Below are 16,990 nucleotides of genomic sequence, written 5' to 3'. Positions count from 1 at the left end.
TACTGCAGACATCTTCTGATGTGCTATTTTCTTTTGTTTGTGCCTCATAAAACCCACTGGTCTTGAAATCCATGATAACGTAAGTTGAACAATAATAATAATGCCTCATACAATTCTCTTTCTAAAAATTTATACTATTTCCTGTCATATGTTAAATTCCAATCTTGCCTCTTTTTTTCTCCTTTAAGAGCTCACGTGGTGAACAGGTGAAAACATCTAACACTGAGAACTATAATTTCATTTCACAGAATATAGAGAGCATGATACTCATAGGTATCACTGCCCCTCTACAACTAAAACAGATATGTTCATAGAACACTGCAGACAGATCATTATCTGACTCACAGCCATTTCTGTAAACCTTCACTTTTAGAGGTCCCATCCACGTTCAACTAAATCAGCAGTTATGACTACTTTCTTAATGACTGACATTCAAATTCCTTGTTCCACCTCATAGGCATGGCTTCTTGTGCTATTCTCAATGGTTATGAAATATATATTCCATTTTTTTGTTCCAAAAGCCTTTAAAATTCAGTATATTCTAACCTATGTTCTAACATATTGTAACCTAGAGTTACAAACTCTAACGATATGTTCTTTGTTTCTATTGAGAAATGTGGGTAGTCCTGCAGAAATTTAATCTGCCTAACTTCACATTCTGACACAAACTGACATGTACGAGGAGCAGTTGAGGGCACTGATTTGCTCAATGCAGAGCAAAGGAGCTGAGGGGAGGCCTGATGGCAACTGCAGCTCCTCACAGGGAGCAAATGGGCAGCACTGAGCTCTGCTCTGTGTGATAGTGACAGGGCCCGAGGGAACCGGCATGGAGCTGCATCAGGGGAGGGACAGCTAGGGATGAAGGAAAAGGTATGAAGCAGAAGGTGGTGGGCATGGAACAGCCTGCACAGGGCAATGAGAATGGCCCTGAGTGCCAGAGCTCAGGGAGCGTTTGGACAGTGCCCTCAGAGTTTGAATTTTGAGAGGTGCTGTATGTAGGCCAGGTCACAGTGCACCTTGTGGGTACCTTCCAACTTAAGATCTTCCACGGTTCTGTGATTTTATGATTCTATGATGCTTATGCGCAGATAGTAAAAACAAAGCCCTGGAAAAGCTGTGAGAGAGCAAGGAAGTTTCCTTTTTTCATATTCATTCCTTATAGAGGAAATGGTTGAAGCAACTGTTTCTATAAATACTCATATTTGCATGTATGGAAAACAGGTAAAAAAGGCACACAATTGAAGCATTTGTGAAAATTAAAGCATATCAAATATAGAGTTTGGTCAATGCTACATCTTGGAGAGTATCTGAAGCCATATGACTTCTGTGCAACAAGCACTGAACTTTGGCTAGAAAGTGGAAAAAATTATCTTTTCCATATGCATCTTATCTGCTCCAAAGAGTCTGCAGCTTAGTTTAGGGATGCTTCCCTGTCATTTTGAAAGGGATAAAAAAATATACAAATACATGCAGTAGCCAAAAAAAATCTTCTTTGAGTCTTTCTCTTCCTGGGCTTTATTGGCCAACCTCATTTTGCCAGAAATTACTTTCTTATTGATTGAAAAATAACTAAAAATCTACAACTCAGATTGGATCTGGTAACATTAGAAAGCAATCTCAAACCCATCTGAAAATATTTAAAATTAACTTACTGTAAAACGTCAGTGGAATCTCTTTGAAAGTACTGTCACGAACAAACTATAAAAACACAAAAGTAATTTTTAAGTTTAAAAGTGCATTTGCATTCCCATTTTCGAAAGATTGTTCATAGGACTCACTGGTTAACTGATCAAAAAGTCAGGCTATTCTATTTGACTATGTCCTCTCATTCATGACATAAATTGAACATAGCCTCAAGAGAGTATTTAAGACAGGTCTACATTTTTCTCCATAGGCTTTGGGGCTAATGAGTAAAGTGGCATAGTTATTTAACTGCTTGATATTTCTCTCTAGGACAGACTGCCTTATGGACTTGGAATTTATCTGTGATGATATAGTGATAAAGTGTACCTGAAGCAAACAGATTTGGGCCTGTTCACACTGGAGTTACCTACGTGCAAATATTCTGCAATTACTTGGTGATGAAAAAACTTCGAACTGTTGCACACAATGTATCATTCAAGATTACACTTGGGAGGCTGGGAGCAACTAATTTGTTGCATTCTGATGAAGCAGAGCCAAAGAACCATTTCTGAATGATAATATAAGTGATTTTGCAGATCCAGCCAAAAGGACAATTATTATAAAAATACCTTGATTTGAATATACTTGATCAGCTTCTTCAGGATTGTGAGCAACTGATCATTTCCAACAGGCAGATCTGAAAAGAAGAATTGGGCATGTAAGAGGAAGCACCTACATATGTTTCGCTTCCATTTAGAATGGTCAGGGGATGTAAACACTCTCATTAATTCACAAAATCATGTAGGTGTACACACACATTATTCTGTATTGCGGTTAAGATAGCTCAAGATACCTCATCTTCTGTATACCAGACTTTCATAACGTTTCAAAGACTTGCCATGGTTTCAGACAAGGAATTCGCAGTGATGTACGCCTTCTGTTTTACATTCCACATATAAATTATCTTTTTAACGGAACTAACTTTTTACAGTTATTGCACCTACATAAGATAAAGACAGATTCAGAAATGTATGTAAATACCATGAACTAATACTCACCTGCTGGATATAGGAGTTTATCGATAACATGAATTACACCATTGGTTGCCATGAGATCAGGCTCTCTTGACTTCAGTTCATTAACCAAAAGAGTATCATTCACCTGGTAAAGATCAAAAGTTATTGATACTAAAAAATAAAGCAAAATCCGTAAAGCTACATTCTGAGAAATATCACACAGAATATCAAAATATAGACACTGAATGGCAAATCTCTATTACAAGGTTGTAACAGAAAGACTTCTTTTTCATAACTTAACTGTTTTCAAGTACAGTTTTCCTCCTTGGATAGTTTTAAGGATATTTGTCACACCAGGCTCAAAGCCACTTCCAATGAAAACTCCTTGTGTCAGGTGGTAAAGGAGAATGTTCCTGAGAGCATTTTTGTCTCCTATTTAAATAGAAAAGTAAGAAATACAAGGTAAGGGATTTTCTAATTATGCTCCACCAAAACCATTAATTTCAGGAACACTAAGCAATCTCCAGTATCAAATACCATCAAGATACTATATAAACTGCTACTTTAACATCCTCGCAATTAAAGGGATCCATATCTGACAGTGTTGGCACTGAAATTAATACAAATATTCTCTTAGGCAACACCCTTTGGGGATGAATGGGGAAAACTCACAGCTCACTATACACACATGTATTTTCTATCTTAGGCAGGTCAAAGTTTCAGGCAGACTAGAAGAATGCCACCTGGAGTATGATCCTTTGCTGGTCTTACCTACTGTGAGAGGAAGAGAAATTGAGAAAGGGAAAACAACCCCATTCTGGGTGTGTTTTCCTTATTTCATAGGTTTCATTTCTATTTGAGAAGAAAAAAGCCAACATTTCCAAGAATAACAAAGGAAATGGATTCTGGAGTCCAAACTAGTGTCATGGCAGCTCCCTGGAGTTCCACATCTATGGAACCAAAGGATGGGCTGTAGGAATATCCATAGGCTGCCCAGGAGACTGTACCAAGAAGGACAGATTTAAAACATAACACTACATGGGATACTGTCTAATACTGATTACTCTTACTAAAAGTTTCAGCCTTGATGAAAGTGTCAATACAGTTGCTTAAATTCACAGTACTGAGACAAGCTACTTTTGATTTTATGCCTCTCTGATGATATTCATTTAGGTTATCTGTTAATTGATTGGTTATCACTAAAAACACACTACACTGGAAGGTAATTTATTCCAGAGTCATAATTTTAAATGACTAAGAGGGTATTCAAATTTACAGTGACTCATTAGTGAGTTAATGACTTCACAGAGCTGGGTTATGCTAGGACAGCTACTTATCAGTGCTGTAAGCTGGACTCTTTGAAGTAATTAAGGATTCATAGGATTTGGTTTCAACTCTTTGAACTTTGATTGATTTGGAAAGTACAGGAGCAGAAAATGTGGCTGCTCTTCTGGTTGTTGAATTCAAGGTAACTGCTATTCCTGCACTCATACAGCAAGCCAAATTCATATTCATATAAAATAAAAAGATAATGTGTCAACAAATGAGGATAATTTTTAGTTGCTGTTGGATGTTTTTTTTTTCCCCCCAAAGAGATATTTTCTCTGCCACTGAATAAATAATTAATTTAGGGAAACCTCATGTCTTATTTATGTAAAAGATTATCTACTTTATCGGACACTTTTTGTCTAGAAAATACACTAGCTATTTTTCCCATTATTTTTTCTATAATTGCTTATACTTGTAGTTTTCTTCTGTTACTTACTTATCAATACAGCCTTATCGTCATCGGTCAAACCCTTAAAGGCATCATTAGTTGGAACAAACAGAGTCCATGCTCCGGGCCGTGACAGAACATCATCTAAATCTGCAGCTTTCACCAGACTGAGGAAAACACTGTTTAAAACAAGCAAATAAACCACAAATACATTATTTTGAAGTGTAGTAATTCTACTTAGACTTGAGTACTTTGTTCCTTCATTTGTTCTAAGAGCCCATCGGTTTTCAAACACTCCCACTATTTCCCAGGAATAAACACAGTGGAGGACAAAATATGTGGAAAAAAAGGAAAAGTAGCAGACTGAGGGAAAAAAAAAGGATCTGAGAAGTAAAAATATTGTGAGTCCAGATCAGAGCAGAACTGAGGGAATAAAAATCCTGCAGATCAAAGAGATGAAGGGAGAATCACAGTGGCAGTTGCTTTCTCTAGAGGATCAGAATATTTGAAGACCAGGGACAGAAACAGAGACTGGGAATGTATGAGTCTATAATCATTCTGCACCGATATGGGATTGTATCATTGGTTAGCTTCATTTATAGCTCTTGATGTGACATCTAGTCCTTTCTATCCTTTCTTGCCTATTTTGCAGTAAGGAACTGTTTTTAAGGAGGCAATAACCTCTTTCTGGCCCAATTTGCACCTCAGATATCCAGTAAGCCATGGTTCACAACTATTTCTCAGTCCAGCTGTGGTGTATATTTAGGTACAGTCTCTAGCGAAATCTCAGTGCTGTCAAGTAGCAACTCACCTAAAACGCTTATCATTTCTCAGCATTTCATGCAAAGATTTTTCTGCTGGCTTGATGATTTGTCTGAAGACGTGAATAAAACCATTCCTTCCTTCTTTACTTCCTCTGACCATGCATGAATTTTCAACACATACAGACTGATTAAAAGAAAAACAATAGTCTCAAATGTACCTACTCAAAAACACTTAAGTATTAAATTAAAACATTTGAACATATTTAATAAATGTGATGTTTGCCTATTTCCCAACTGGCTGCTAAGATTAAAATTAATTTTCATTTGGATTTCCAAATGTCATATTGCATTGTTTTTCCAGGAAATCTGGTACTGTTTGGGAAACCAAAAGTAAGAAAATCTGGAGTAAGTTAACAGAATACAAATGTTTCCAAACTTAATTTTTTTGCTTGTTTGTTTCCTTTGAGGATTTTTTTACTTAGTTATAAAAATTAGTTTTATAAATTTATAACTGAATGCCAAATCTTGAATTTTGTTTCATTTTCCCAAAAGAGTAGTTTATGCAAAATTCCCACAAAGACTGAAGTATCTTTTTTTTTTTTTTCCCTAGTTTGAAAGCTTATTTTTTTTATTATTTTTAGGAGTAGTAATTGTAGATATTGTCATTTTAATTCGGCTTTGTTTTTTTGTTCTTTCATACATTTTCCTTTTCATAGTTAGGATGCATATTGTTAGAAAGTTCCATTCACTTACTGTGCGATACACAAAGACTCTTAGCAGTTTTCCTCCAATTGTCTCCAGTTCTTGTCCATTGTATAGTTCATTGAGCCCAATTTTCACTTTTATAATGTGATTCTGCAGGATTGTTTTAAGAAGCCGTTGATCCATCTGTAAGGTGTCATCTACAACACCAATTAGGTAATAAATTATAGTTATTTACACAGTGAACTTCCATTCAAGTAAGTTTAACTGTGGACGTTTGTATCATTTCCATTCAAATACTGAATCTTTACTTGAAATGCTTATAATTTAAGACTTGGAAAAATACGTGTAAACAGAAAATGAATTGTTAAACATTTTCTGTAAATTATCCTTTCTGAAATTTAGAAATAACATTTTGACACAATCATGATTATCTACTAAAAACAAAATGGCTGATGATTTCTGTGTGCCAGCTGTATTGCTGATGAACTTATTACAAATTTTGCTTTCTGAAAGTGTACTTGTAATCCTTCCCACTTTTCTCTGCAGCTGAAGGTGAGGTTAGGATGTTCATGTGATCATTCCTGCAAATATCTGCGTATGTTTTAAAGCACATTTCTATCAGTTCCTCTGTGTTTTAATGGACTGTAAAATACCAACATCCTTTTATAAATTTTGGGAGTATAAATAACTAATCTAATCTAATAGTAATGCAGAAGTTAAGAGTAATGTGCAAGTTCATTAATATCATTGCTTTCCCATTACATATCTGTGCATATTTAGTGTCTTAGAAATAATATTTTTGTTAAACGATGCTACCACTGAAAATGCTGTGCAACCTAATGGTTACATTTATTTTGTCTTTACATATGGTGTTAATTTTGGAAGGCTAGAGTATCTCTTATACTTAATTAATTCTTAAGCAATACTTAATTACTGTCTTTCCTTGGGACATAGAACAAGTACTGGCAGTTATTTGGAAGACTGTCAGAGTACCATACATCCTTCTTTTTTATTCTGAAGTTTAGATAATAATCTTTAAAGGCTACTAACCTGAGAAAGCACGATTCTGTGGTACAAGGAGAGTGTATTGGCCTTCTGGTCTTAGAGAAGATGCTAGTCCTAGTTGTGTCACCAGGTCTGTAAAAGTAGTCTGCTGGGCACCTCCAAGCTCAATGACTTGCTTGGCTGCAAATAAAAGAGAAAGAAGAAACATTTTAAAACATTATTTTTTTCTTTCTTTTTCCGTAATTGCATTTTTCATTCTTTCATAACCTTATCAACAACAATGTATGTGAAGGAATCTAGGTGGGATGAGAGGAAATGTCTACAATTTAATAAATTTATTGTGCACATTACTAACCAGAATCAGGAATTAGCACTCTATCAATGAGGTGGATAACACCATTGCTAGTCACAATATCTTTGCGTTTCACCATCTTTACTCCATTCACAGTAAGAGTTTCACCATCACAGCCAACTTCAACTGTGCTTCCTTCCAAGGTTTCATAGACAGCTCCACCCATAATCGCTTCAGAGCACTGCAGAGTATTTAAAATATGGAACTTCACAAGGGCTGCAGGGAAAAGAAAAAACTTTGTATACAGATGTTTGGATATACAGATTCATACATTACAAAATCATAGAATGGCTTAGGTTGGAGGGAAACTTAAAGACCATCCAGTTCCAACCCCTGTCACAGGCAGGATTGCCAACCATCAGATCAGATATATTTCTTCATGAGATAAAGTTGTAAGACAATGCCAGTTAAATTTAGGTGTCTACTTTTAGCTTGGTGATTTGGCTAAGTGTAGGATTCTTAACCTAAAATGTCACATATTTGCATACTAAAGCATTTAGGAAAACTGTTCTTGCTTGTTACTTAGCATTCTAAACGAGCACAATTTAAGTCTGAACTGATCAGGTAGGTGTAGGCAGGGAATGTATTTCAGTTAGAAGCCAAAGCTCAATATGCAGGATAAAGAAATGAGGCATCTTCTGTCAACAAGATCTGAATTAACCATTTCCATTAAGGTTGGATGTTAGGAAACACTTCTTTACAGAAAGGGTAGTTAAGTACTGGAATAGGCTCCCCAGGGAGTGGTTGAATCGCCATCCCTGGAAGTGTTTAAGCGCCGTTTGGATGTGGCGCTCAGGGATATGATTTAGCAGAGAGTTGTTAAGAGTTAGGGTACTATGGTTAGGCTGTGGTTGGACTTGATCTTCGAGGTCTTTTCCAACCTGAGTAATTCTATGGTTCTATGATTCTATGATTAAGTGTAAATGACCAAATATGTGGTCTTCAAACTTGAGGGATGAATACATACTTTATTGCAGAACAGATTTTCTAAAGAAAGCATTTTACTTTTCTGTATCCACTCAAACAAAGAGCTAACATCACACATTCTTTTTTATCTTCTCTTTATGTACAGAGTTATTAGTAAAACCATAGCAGTCCTAGATAGCTCTTCTCTAACATCAAAACTGAAAAGTGAAGCAAGCTACACATTAATTGAGATAAAACACTTCATTAATGAACATTGCTTCAAACCCTGATGTAGCTCATGAACAGTATACTTCCAATTATCTTGTGATTTTCCAGTAACGTTATTAATAGGTTCTGAATAGGTTCTTCAGAGGATAACGTAATTTCTACTTTCTGATCTACTAACCCATATTTCTCTTGTGCAAGAAAAGTTTATATACCTTCAGAAGCCACCTTGTCACCCATGATTCTTTCTAAGACTCCCCTTGGAAGACGTTCAAAAGCTTCATTAGTAGGTGCAAAGAGGGTGTAATAACCAGGCTTTCCAAGAGTATCTAAGACATCTGACGTGATGGCAGCAGCCTGAAAAATAAAACTGGTTATTAACGCTGGTTATTTAAAGCACTGCCCAAATAGCTTAACCATCTAGTCACAGGAAAACAGAATATTAACTAAAAGCTAACATATTTTGACCCCTAAATTCTGAAGTCAAATCTTATTCTTCAAAAGTACTGTTGAATTTACACTGAAAGCTAGAGTTGTTCATGAGAGTTCATTAACAGCATTTAGCACAAAATATCTTCTGTGCTTTCAGCTAGTGCCCTGGGTTCTTTCATGTGAGACTGTGCTCTGTGTTACAGAAATATGTGTTAAAAGTGAAATGACAAACTGGTATAGAAAATTAATTATGTGGGTAAAACATGCCTTGGTATGACAAGTTACCTCCTTAATTTAGCACACAGTGAGTCACTTCAATAGATTTACTTTTTGTCTTTTACAAATTAACCCTTCGTACCTATGAGGACAATACACAAACAGAAAAGAAAGAAGAAACAATGAGATCACAGCGTTTCTAATATTGTCCACTTACTCTGAGAGATGAAAGATCATCCTCGACTTCAATGAAATCTTGAATGGTATTTCCAACAGCAGTTAGGACACGGTCAATTACATGAACAACACCATTGGTAGCAATCTGGTTGCCATGAATGATCCTGGCACAGTTAACAGTAACAACCTAAGTATGAGGAATCAAGTAGAAGACAATTAATACTTATTCATTTGATCATATGCCTGGAATCTGATTTTTGCGGAATGGAAGTCAATGTATTGTGAAAAATATGTTCATCCTTTCAGGGTTTTTTATTTATTTATTTATTTATTTATTTATTTTTTTTAACATTAAGTAAAATAGTGCAAGATTTAAAAGACTGACTCAACTCTTCTGGAAAGCTGACTACTGCGGGCTACACTGATTTCTTATTCATGTTTTATTTGCCATTGCGGTCCTTATTTTTCATATTTGCTTACCATATCTGTTTAATACAGTAATTATATATATATATACACATATATATATATAATATATAAAATTGATGTAAACTGTTGTCCAACACTGATATTTACATGCATTTGAGGCAGGGACCAGTGACATGACTGGGAGACTTTAGCATTTATGAAAATAAAATTATTTCTAGAAATTAATGGATGTCTGCACATGGCAACAATAAATATTCCTACCATACCCTCCAATTCAAATTAAAAATCTGATCTAATTAAAAGACCTGATTTTATAGTATTTTACATGAAGATTAATAGCAGGTTTTGCTCTTCAGTTTCTGATGATGCAATATTTTGGCTATTAAAGGCTTGAATTTTAGGAATGAAGTCAATTTGCATTAGAATCTTTACATTTAAACAGCAAACTGTACATATTCATTAATTCTTGGTGATCAGCATGCAAAGAAAACTGAATTTGTTCAAGAGAAAATGTATTTATTTTTATCTGTGACAACTGAATTGCTGGCTACTGATCTTTCCATTATATATTTGATTAGTCGTAGAATGAAATAAAATAAATATCGGTGGTTAAAATTACATTATTATATTTTAGAAGTCTAATCTATATACTTACCCCATTAGGATAATGGTTAATAAGTAATTTCTGGCCATTATACATGGACACCAGTGTCATGCCATTCTTAAGATCTTTTGTCAACATGCGCTTGTTTACCATGTGGTGGTGGAGAGCATTATATAGTTCAATATTTACATTGTCAATTAAATTCCTGTGGATTTCCTGAAGAAGAAAGGAAAATAATTAATTTGAAATTTCAGGAGTATTCTTCAGTTAGAAAGATGTACGTATTTCTTTACCTTAACATTTACAATCAAAACAATCGAAAGATACTTCCAGCTAGGAAACACATTGTTTCAGTACTTAGCAATCTGTCTTTGTTCAGATGCTGCTTTAGACTAATGTGATTACAAACTGAAGACAAGAAATCTCATCACAGGCAAATCACTGAAGGTACTTTAGTTCAGTATTTATTTTAACTAAAAGCATTACTAAGAGGACATGTAGAGTACAATCATGTTTTGTCAGTGATTCACATTATGCAATTGCCAGAATTCCTGTTGGTAACCCTAAAACTATAAGAAGACTAGCAGTATTAAAATTTGACATGCAAATGCTTAGGTAAGAAACATTGCTGCTTAGCATTCCTGGAAATAAATTCAGATTGTCTAGCTTCAGTTATGTACAATAAACAGGTACATTCCCGTATTATAATTTGTCTAATATCTGCTTTATACCTAAAATCTTATTCTTGTTTGTCATCTAGATTATAATAAACTAGTTATTGTTACTTTATTAACTAAAGCATTATCTGAAAGAGAAACATACACATACACAAATACACACAAATGCTTACCGAACTTAATTGCTCCCAGGCTTCATTACTTGGTGCAAAGAAAGTGTATGAACCTCTTCCCTCGATCTCTTCTCTCAGCTTTGACATGTCAGAATATTGCTGAGTGGAGGTAGCTCCCACAATACCAAGAGTACCATATACATGATCAATAGGAGCAACTAAAATCAACATCAGACAAAAATACAGTAAATACTTCAGCCAGTTTCTCACAACTAAGTCCAGTTTATTTCTTCTGTTTGGACAAGTGTATTGCTTTTATGAAATTGTTTAAATCAATATTAAAACAACATGCTTGAATTAAAATTCCACTGTCAATGTATTCTAAATTCATCCAAACACATCTGCTTGTTATTTATTTTCCGGTTGGTTTAATGAGCTGAAAAAATAGATCAAACAAAACAAGATATTGTGATGTTTTCTTTAAAAAAGATGTTTTGTTCCAAGCCTCATATGGAATGGGAACCTATCCATTTGGGACCTTTGAGAGAGGATATGAGTCAATTTTATCTACAATCTCAAAAACTGCTGAAGCAGGTCACATTTGGGCACCATCAACCAGAATTATTCTTGTTAGGCCTCTTCCTGTGGTTATCATGTGTAGAGATTGATTCAAACAGAGAGCAAGAATGACCATAATCTCATAGTCAAAACTCTTCTATACAAGATGCAGATTTCCTAATTCTAGGCCTCCACAGGTCAGGAACTGACATATGAGCTAGCTGTCCTAAGCTACTTTTACAGTTCTGGAGAACAGGATCTCTTGGAGTTTGCCTGACCTCATTCTACTGTAAACATCTAAAGTGAAATGAACACACCTAAACAAGATGAACTCTCCCTTAAATATGCTTAACAGAACGTAAAAGATGAGCACAAATACAGGGTTACAAAGTGATGAAAAATATGCCATCTCAAAATATTCTTCCTTGTTGCAATTAAGTTTATTTATGCAAAACAGAATAACAAAAATAGGAGAAATTAACAATCTCTGCCTTCATTTTCACTCCCTAGTTTATTTAAAGCCTTTTAGTTAGCAAGATTCAGGTCTTCTCATGAAAATGAATAAACAGAACTTTGATATACCACATTTCATGCCCTAGGTTTCTGATTTCACTAGTGTGCTATGGATTACCTTGGAGTGGGAGGGGAACAGGAATAGAGGTTCTCCCTCAGCTGTTTTGGAAATAGAAATCTCTATCATTTCTCTCCAGCCCAGTAGCTGGAAGCATTTGGGGAATTTAATTCAAACCGCAGGATCAATAATCAATTGAATGATCCAGGCTGATTTTCAACTGTTCTGACCATGTACAAATGAAACTTCATATTCTCAGCCAGTAATTTGTAAAAAGAGGAAATGTGTCCTCAGGCTGACAACCTTCTACAGTCTCACTTTTGTAGCGCTTCTCGTATACTGACTCATCTATATGAAAATAAACTTGTACCTGCAGGACATCCTCTCATACCATCCATCTTCATATAGCCAGGACAACACTCATATAAGACAGTTCTGTAAAACATACAAAAAACAATTGTAGGTCAACTTTAGTTTGCAGCTCCAATTTTTTCATTATTAATTTTACACCGCAAAGTACACTTACTCCTAATCTTTTTGCCTTTTTTAATTATTCAACCTATTCTGTGTAGATTACAAGTTGGTTGTTGTTTTATTAAGTGTAGTCATTAAGCTTAACTGGTTGAAAAAAAAACAACAAAAAACATGAAAAAGGTTGCAGAGTTACAAAAAAATGACACAAACCTATCAGAATAGCAACAGAAGAACATTAATTTGATAAGTCTATTTTGAAAAGATCAGGTGGGACTGAGGGAAGGCAAAAATGAACACAGTGGGGATAGTGAGAGGAACTGGTAGCAATAGTGTCCAAAGGGAAAAAAAAAACAAACAATATAAATTAATATGACAAAACCGTATGAGGTGACCTACAATCTGAATAGAATATAATAGAATAGAAATTTAATGAGTGCTTCGGAGAAGGTCTTGGAGACTGTATGTTGAAATAACTTGGGAGCAGAGCCTCAGTGTATCAAGAAGACTTTGAAGAAGCTCAGGAATGAAGGAGGTAATTAATTAAGCACAGATGTAAAGCAGATCACAGAAAATAGAGTCACTAAAGTCAGGGTAGTTGGATGTAAGGGAAAGTTCCTTGGTAAATATAGTGAGGATGAAAACCAGATTGCAACAAATCAAGCACAGAGCTAAAAGTGTATGTCATCAAAGCATACATACAATTTAATAATAGAGTAGACCAGGAACTGTTAAATAAAGATGTCAGTAAAATACTCCCTTTCTTGAACATGCGTCATCTATACATAGCAGAAAACCAGAGCTAACTGGTAAATCTGTACTGTAACATTCAACTTTGTACTGAATGCTTAATGGAATATAATGTCCTTTTAATTAATATGACAGGAACAAAAGATCTACTATAGAGTTTCTTAACAAATTCTCTTCTAAGTTAGTGCAAGCTTGCAAAAATCCCCACAGAGTAATTACTGTGTTGATTCTGGCCCTTCCATACAAGGAACGTCAATAAACTGTATAATCTTATCAGGATCTAAAGCTTATTTTAAACTTGCAGACTTCAGATATTTCTTTGCAAATTATGATCTGCTGTGGATGGCAATGAAGATCTTGCTAATAATATTACTTTTTATATGTGAGTTTGGTCTTGGCAGTTAAGAAGTTCTGAACAGGATTTCCTTGAAGATTTTTTCTTAGTCTTTACCACAGTATTCCAGCTTTTAAACTGTAGACTCTTCAGTGGCTGTTGAATAGGCAGACTTCTGCCATTTTTCACATGACAGAGCTGTCAAACTCTAATCACAAACATATCAAACTCCACAACTTACTCAAATGACAAGCTGGACTCAAAATAATCACTATCTAATGTATTTGAAGAGATTTTAAAAATGAACGAAGACTGGAAGGTCAATAGTGTTACAAAACATGACTTATAAAGGTAGGACTGGAATTCCATAATTTACAACGGTATGAGATAGATTTTCAATATTTAAAACAAAGCAAACCAAAGCAAAACAAACAACAATAACAAACAAACAAACAACCCACAACATCCCACAACAATTTCTCTGTGCTAGGGAAATATGCAATCTCCATTCTATTACATACAGATATGCACATAACCTTTCACCTTTCTGGCACGTGCTTCTTTTCATCAAATAAGCCATATATTCAAAATATTTGTACATTAGTACATGTTCTTTTGCATGTATTTCATTCTGTAAGGCAATTTACTGAATGGCTATTTCCTGGAAATGCAAGATGAACAGAGAGTTTAGGTTACAGATTTTCTAACTAATAAGGAAATTAAACTTACAGCCTTTCAACTTCCTACCAGTTGTACCCTTGCCAGTAGCTAATTAATGAAGTCATCTGACTTGTGCAACATAAGTCAGAATATGAGTCTAACTGTGTGAACTGCTTTGTCATGAGTAGGTCTTCACTTCCCCAGGAAACAAGTAAATAAATAAATATGTATTTCCCTCACCCTTTCACTGACAGTTTCTCTAATTTTTTTTTTTTTATTATTATTATTTTTTTACAATATTCATATGCCCTTAAGGTTGACCACAATTAGAAGATCCATGTATCAGTTGTGCTCAAGATGTGAGAAGGATGGTATGAGAGAAGAGTGGCCCATAAAGAGGATCCCAAAACAAGATTAGAATGCTATAAAACCTGATGCACGATGCTGTTTTTCAGTACCACTCACTCACAGACACATGCAATGTTCCAGCTCACACAATAAAATCATCCCCATCTGTATGACCTTGCTAGTATAAGATGGTGTCTAAGTGAAGAAAGTAGAGTTTGGGAAGTTTTGGCATGTATTTTTTTAGTACTAAGATGTCTCCACTTCATCCAAAGGAATATATCCAAAGGAAAAGAGAACTGATCTAGACTACCATACATTCTTGTTATTCTTTGTTAACAGAGAAGTATTCAGCTTATTCACACCAGCTCTGTGACTCATCTGTTTCTACTCCTTGCTGGCATGGAGATAAAATACTGTATAAAAACAGTGGAACACTTTTTGGAACACTGGCATTTGATTTTAGCAAGTTTTAGCTTATATCCCAACAGGAAATTTGCAGGAGTGTGCAGGAAATGTAAACAGAAGAAACTTCCTTAAGTTAAGATTTTATAGAAACTAAATGCAAGTTATGAGGGACTTATTAACACAGAGATATTAACATAAGAATAGCCATTGTCATTTTAATTACAATTCCTGCTAAATTAACCTCTTTAGTAATGACTTCACATAATATTTCACACATTCATTTTTAGTGAGTGCAGAGAATGTAACGCCAAATAAGAACTAAGATTAAGTTTTAACAGATTAAAACTGTTCAGTTTCAGTTACTACCACAAAAAAGTCCATGACTCTTCTTAATACACAGTTTTCTCCTCTAGTGTTTCTGTTTAAGTTCCTGTAGAATGGTAAGAGTGTTAAAGAGGATGGAGATACTTATGTGCTTCTCACAGTCAAATTCTACCTGCTCAGTCTCTTCAACTGGTTGGCTGTAGTGGGTTTCCTGCTTAGGGCCTAACAAAGACTCTGTAAAATCTTTCAGCTTTGTCAGAAAAGGGAATAAAGTCATGTATGATTTCATTGAGTCCAGACTGTCTGTTGCATTAAATTACTTTTCCTGACACATTAGAAGAAACCCATTTTTCATGGAACAATTCATTTTACTTCTGGAGCTGCACAAAGCAATGTGTTCCTTTTCATATTTGGGCAGAGAGCTCACGGGAACACATGACATCTATCTAGGAATAAAACCACAGAAGTAATTTGTTTTCCAAAACTGACTTGAGAATATCCAAATTTCATCTTCAGGAAATATCCCTCTTCGTAATGTGTCTGTAGTGGAATAAAATGTAGTGCCAAGGAAGTTAGTGGTATGGCAGATTTTTCTCAAAAGGTGAAATATTTTGGATAACTTGTAGCGTGACCACTGAAGAAAGAAGGAAGTCAGTATTATAACGCCACCTGGAGGAGCAGGAAGGATTTTGATAAAGACTACAAGCCTAGGAATACTAAAAATCTGAAGGCAGAGATGTGGCAAATGATCACACACAGTCTAGTCTGACTGGATTGATCACTGTGGTACAATCATCAGTTGCCCAAACTCCTTGATATTTAGTACAAAAAATGGGTCATAACCTATCTGGAATTACTTAAAAAAAAAAAAAAAAAAAAAAAAAAAGTAAAAGATTCAAAATAAAGCAGAGAGGGACTGTGAGATTCAAGACAGTAAATTAAGTTCTGAAGGAACTACTGAGGATTTGGAATAATCAGACTACTTGTCTGTCTGGAAAGTTAATTATAATTTGTTCTATTTTCACTCTAGTACAATGTTATTACTTTCTTCCATCTTCTTAAAGAAGCAATTAGTAATCTGATAAATATTACAATAGCAGAAAGCTTAGGGTGACAACTTGGATCATGAAAATAACCTTTTCTTGAGTTCTGATAGGGACAAGGTACCCGCACATCTATAATGGCTTTAGAATTCAGACTTCAAAGCCATGGCTGTACTTGAAAGACTATGTATTGGAATCTGTGCCTCACTGTATTGGGTATTTAACTCAGTTCTGTTAATTTATGGCATTCTAGAAGAGCAAGGGAAACATTTTCTCAGGAAGAAAATGGAGAAAACTTCTTCCCACTACATCTTTCTTCAGCCTTTTCCCTAAGGGTCTTTTCAAAAACTGTGTAATGACATATAATATCTTTTAGGAATCTCAACAACACAAAGCCTCCAACAGCCAACAGAAGTAACGGAAACCACAACACAAGCCCTTTTCAGATCTTTGTCTGACTTCTAACTGCAAATTCAGGACTAATTTTAACAGTGCAAAAAATCGTTAGTGGGGAAACAAAATTAATGGGGAAACAAGAACAGCAATTTCCTGTGACAGCTGCTAA

General features: G+C 35.1%; 1 protein-coding gene across 21 annotated transcripts in view; it reads right to left on the bottom strand.

The window, feature by feature from the left end:
* Window positions 1-16,990, bottom strand: part of POSTN (periostin) — a 30,646-nt gene that overhangs the window by 11,193 nt on the left and 2,463 nt on the right. For all 21 annotated transcript variants that reach the window (XM_015851915.3, XM_015851917.3, XM_032442119.2 and 18 more), the window contains exons 3-16: window positions 12,461-12,525; window positions 11,022-11,179; window positions 10,223-10,387; window positions 9,179-9,325; window positions 8,529-8,670; window positions 7,186-7,398; window positions 6,876-7,010; window positions 5,874-6,022; window positions 5,168-5,304; window positions 4,405-4,535; window positions 2,941-3,071; window positions 2,682-2,784; window positions 2,253-2,320; window positions 1,653-1,698 (exon numbers count right to left, since the gene is read on the bottom strand). In XM_015851915.3, coding sequence (XP_015707401.1) covers window positions 1,653-1,698; window positions 2,253-2,320; window positions 2,682-2,784; window positions 2,941-3,071; window positions 4,405-4,535; window positions 5,168-5,304; window positions 5,874-6,022; window positions 6,876-7,010; window positions 7,186-7,398; window positions 8,529-8,670; window positions 9,179-9,325; window positions 10,223-10,387; window positions 11,022-11,179; window positions 12,461-12,525 — 1,790 coding nt within the window. The remainder of the gene's footprint in view (window positions 1-1,652; window positions 1,699-2,252; window positions 2,321-2,681; window positions 2,785-2,940; window positions 3,072-4,404; window positions 4,536-5,167; window positions 5,305-5,873; window positions 6,023-6,875; window positions 7,011-7,185; window positions 7,399-8,528; window positions 8,671-9,178; window positions 9,326-10,222; window positions 10,388-11,021; window positions 11,180-12,460; window positions 12,526-16,990) is intronic.

The sequence above is a fragment of the Coturnix japonica genome, chromosome 1 (assembly GCF_054131305.1).
Source record: "Coturnix japonica strain WE chromosome 1, WE-NBRP24, whole genome shotgun sequence".
Lineage (NCBI taxonomy): Eukaryota > Metazoa > Chordata > Aves > Galliformes > Phasianidae > Coturnix > Coturnix japonica.
The sequence above is the reverse complement of the archived record's forward strand: the minus strand, read 5'-3'. Positions and strand labels throughout refer to the sequence as shown.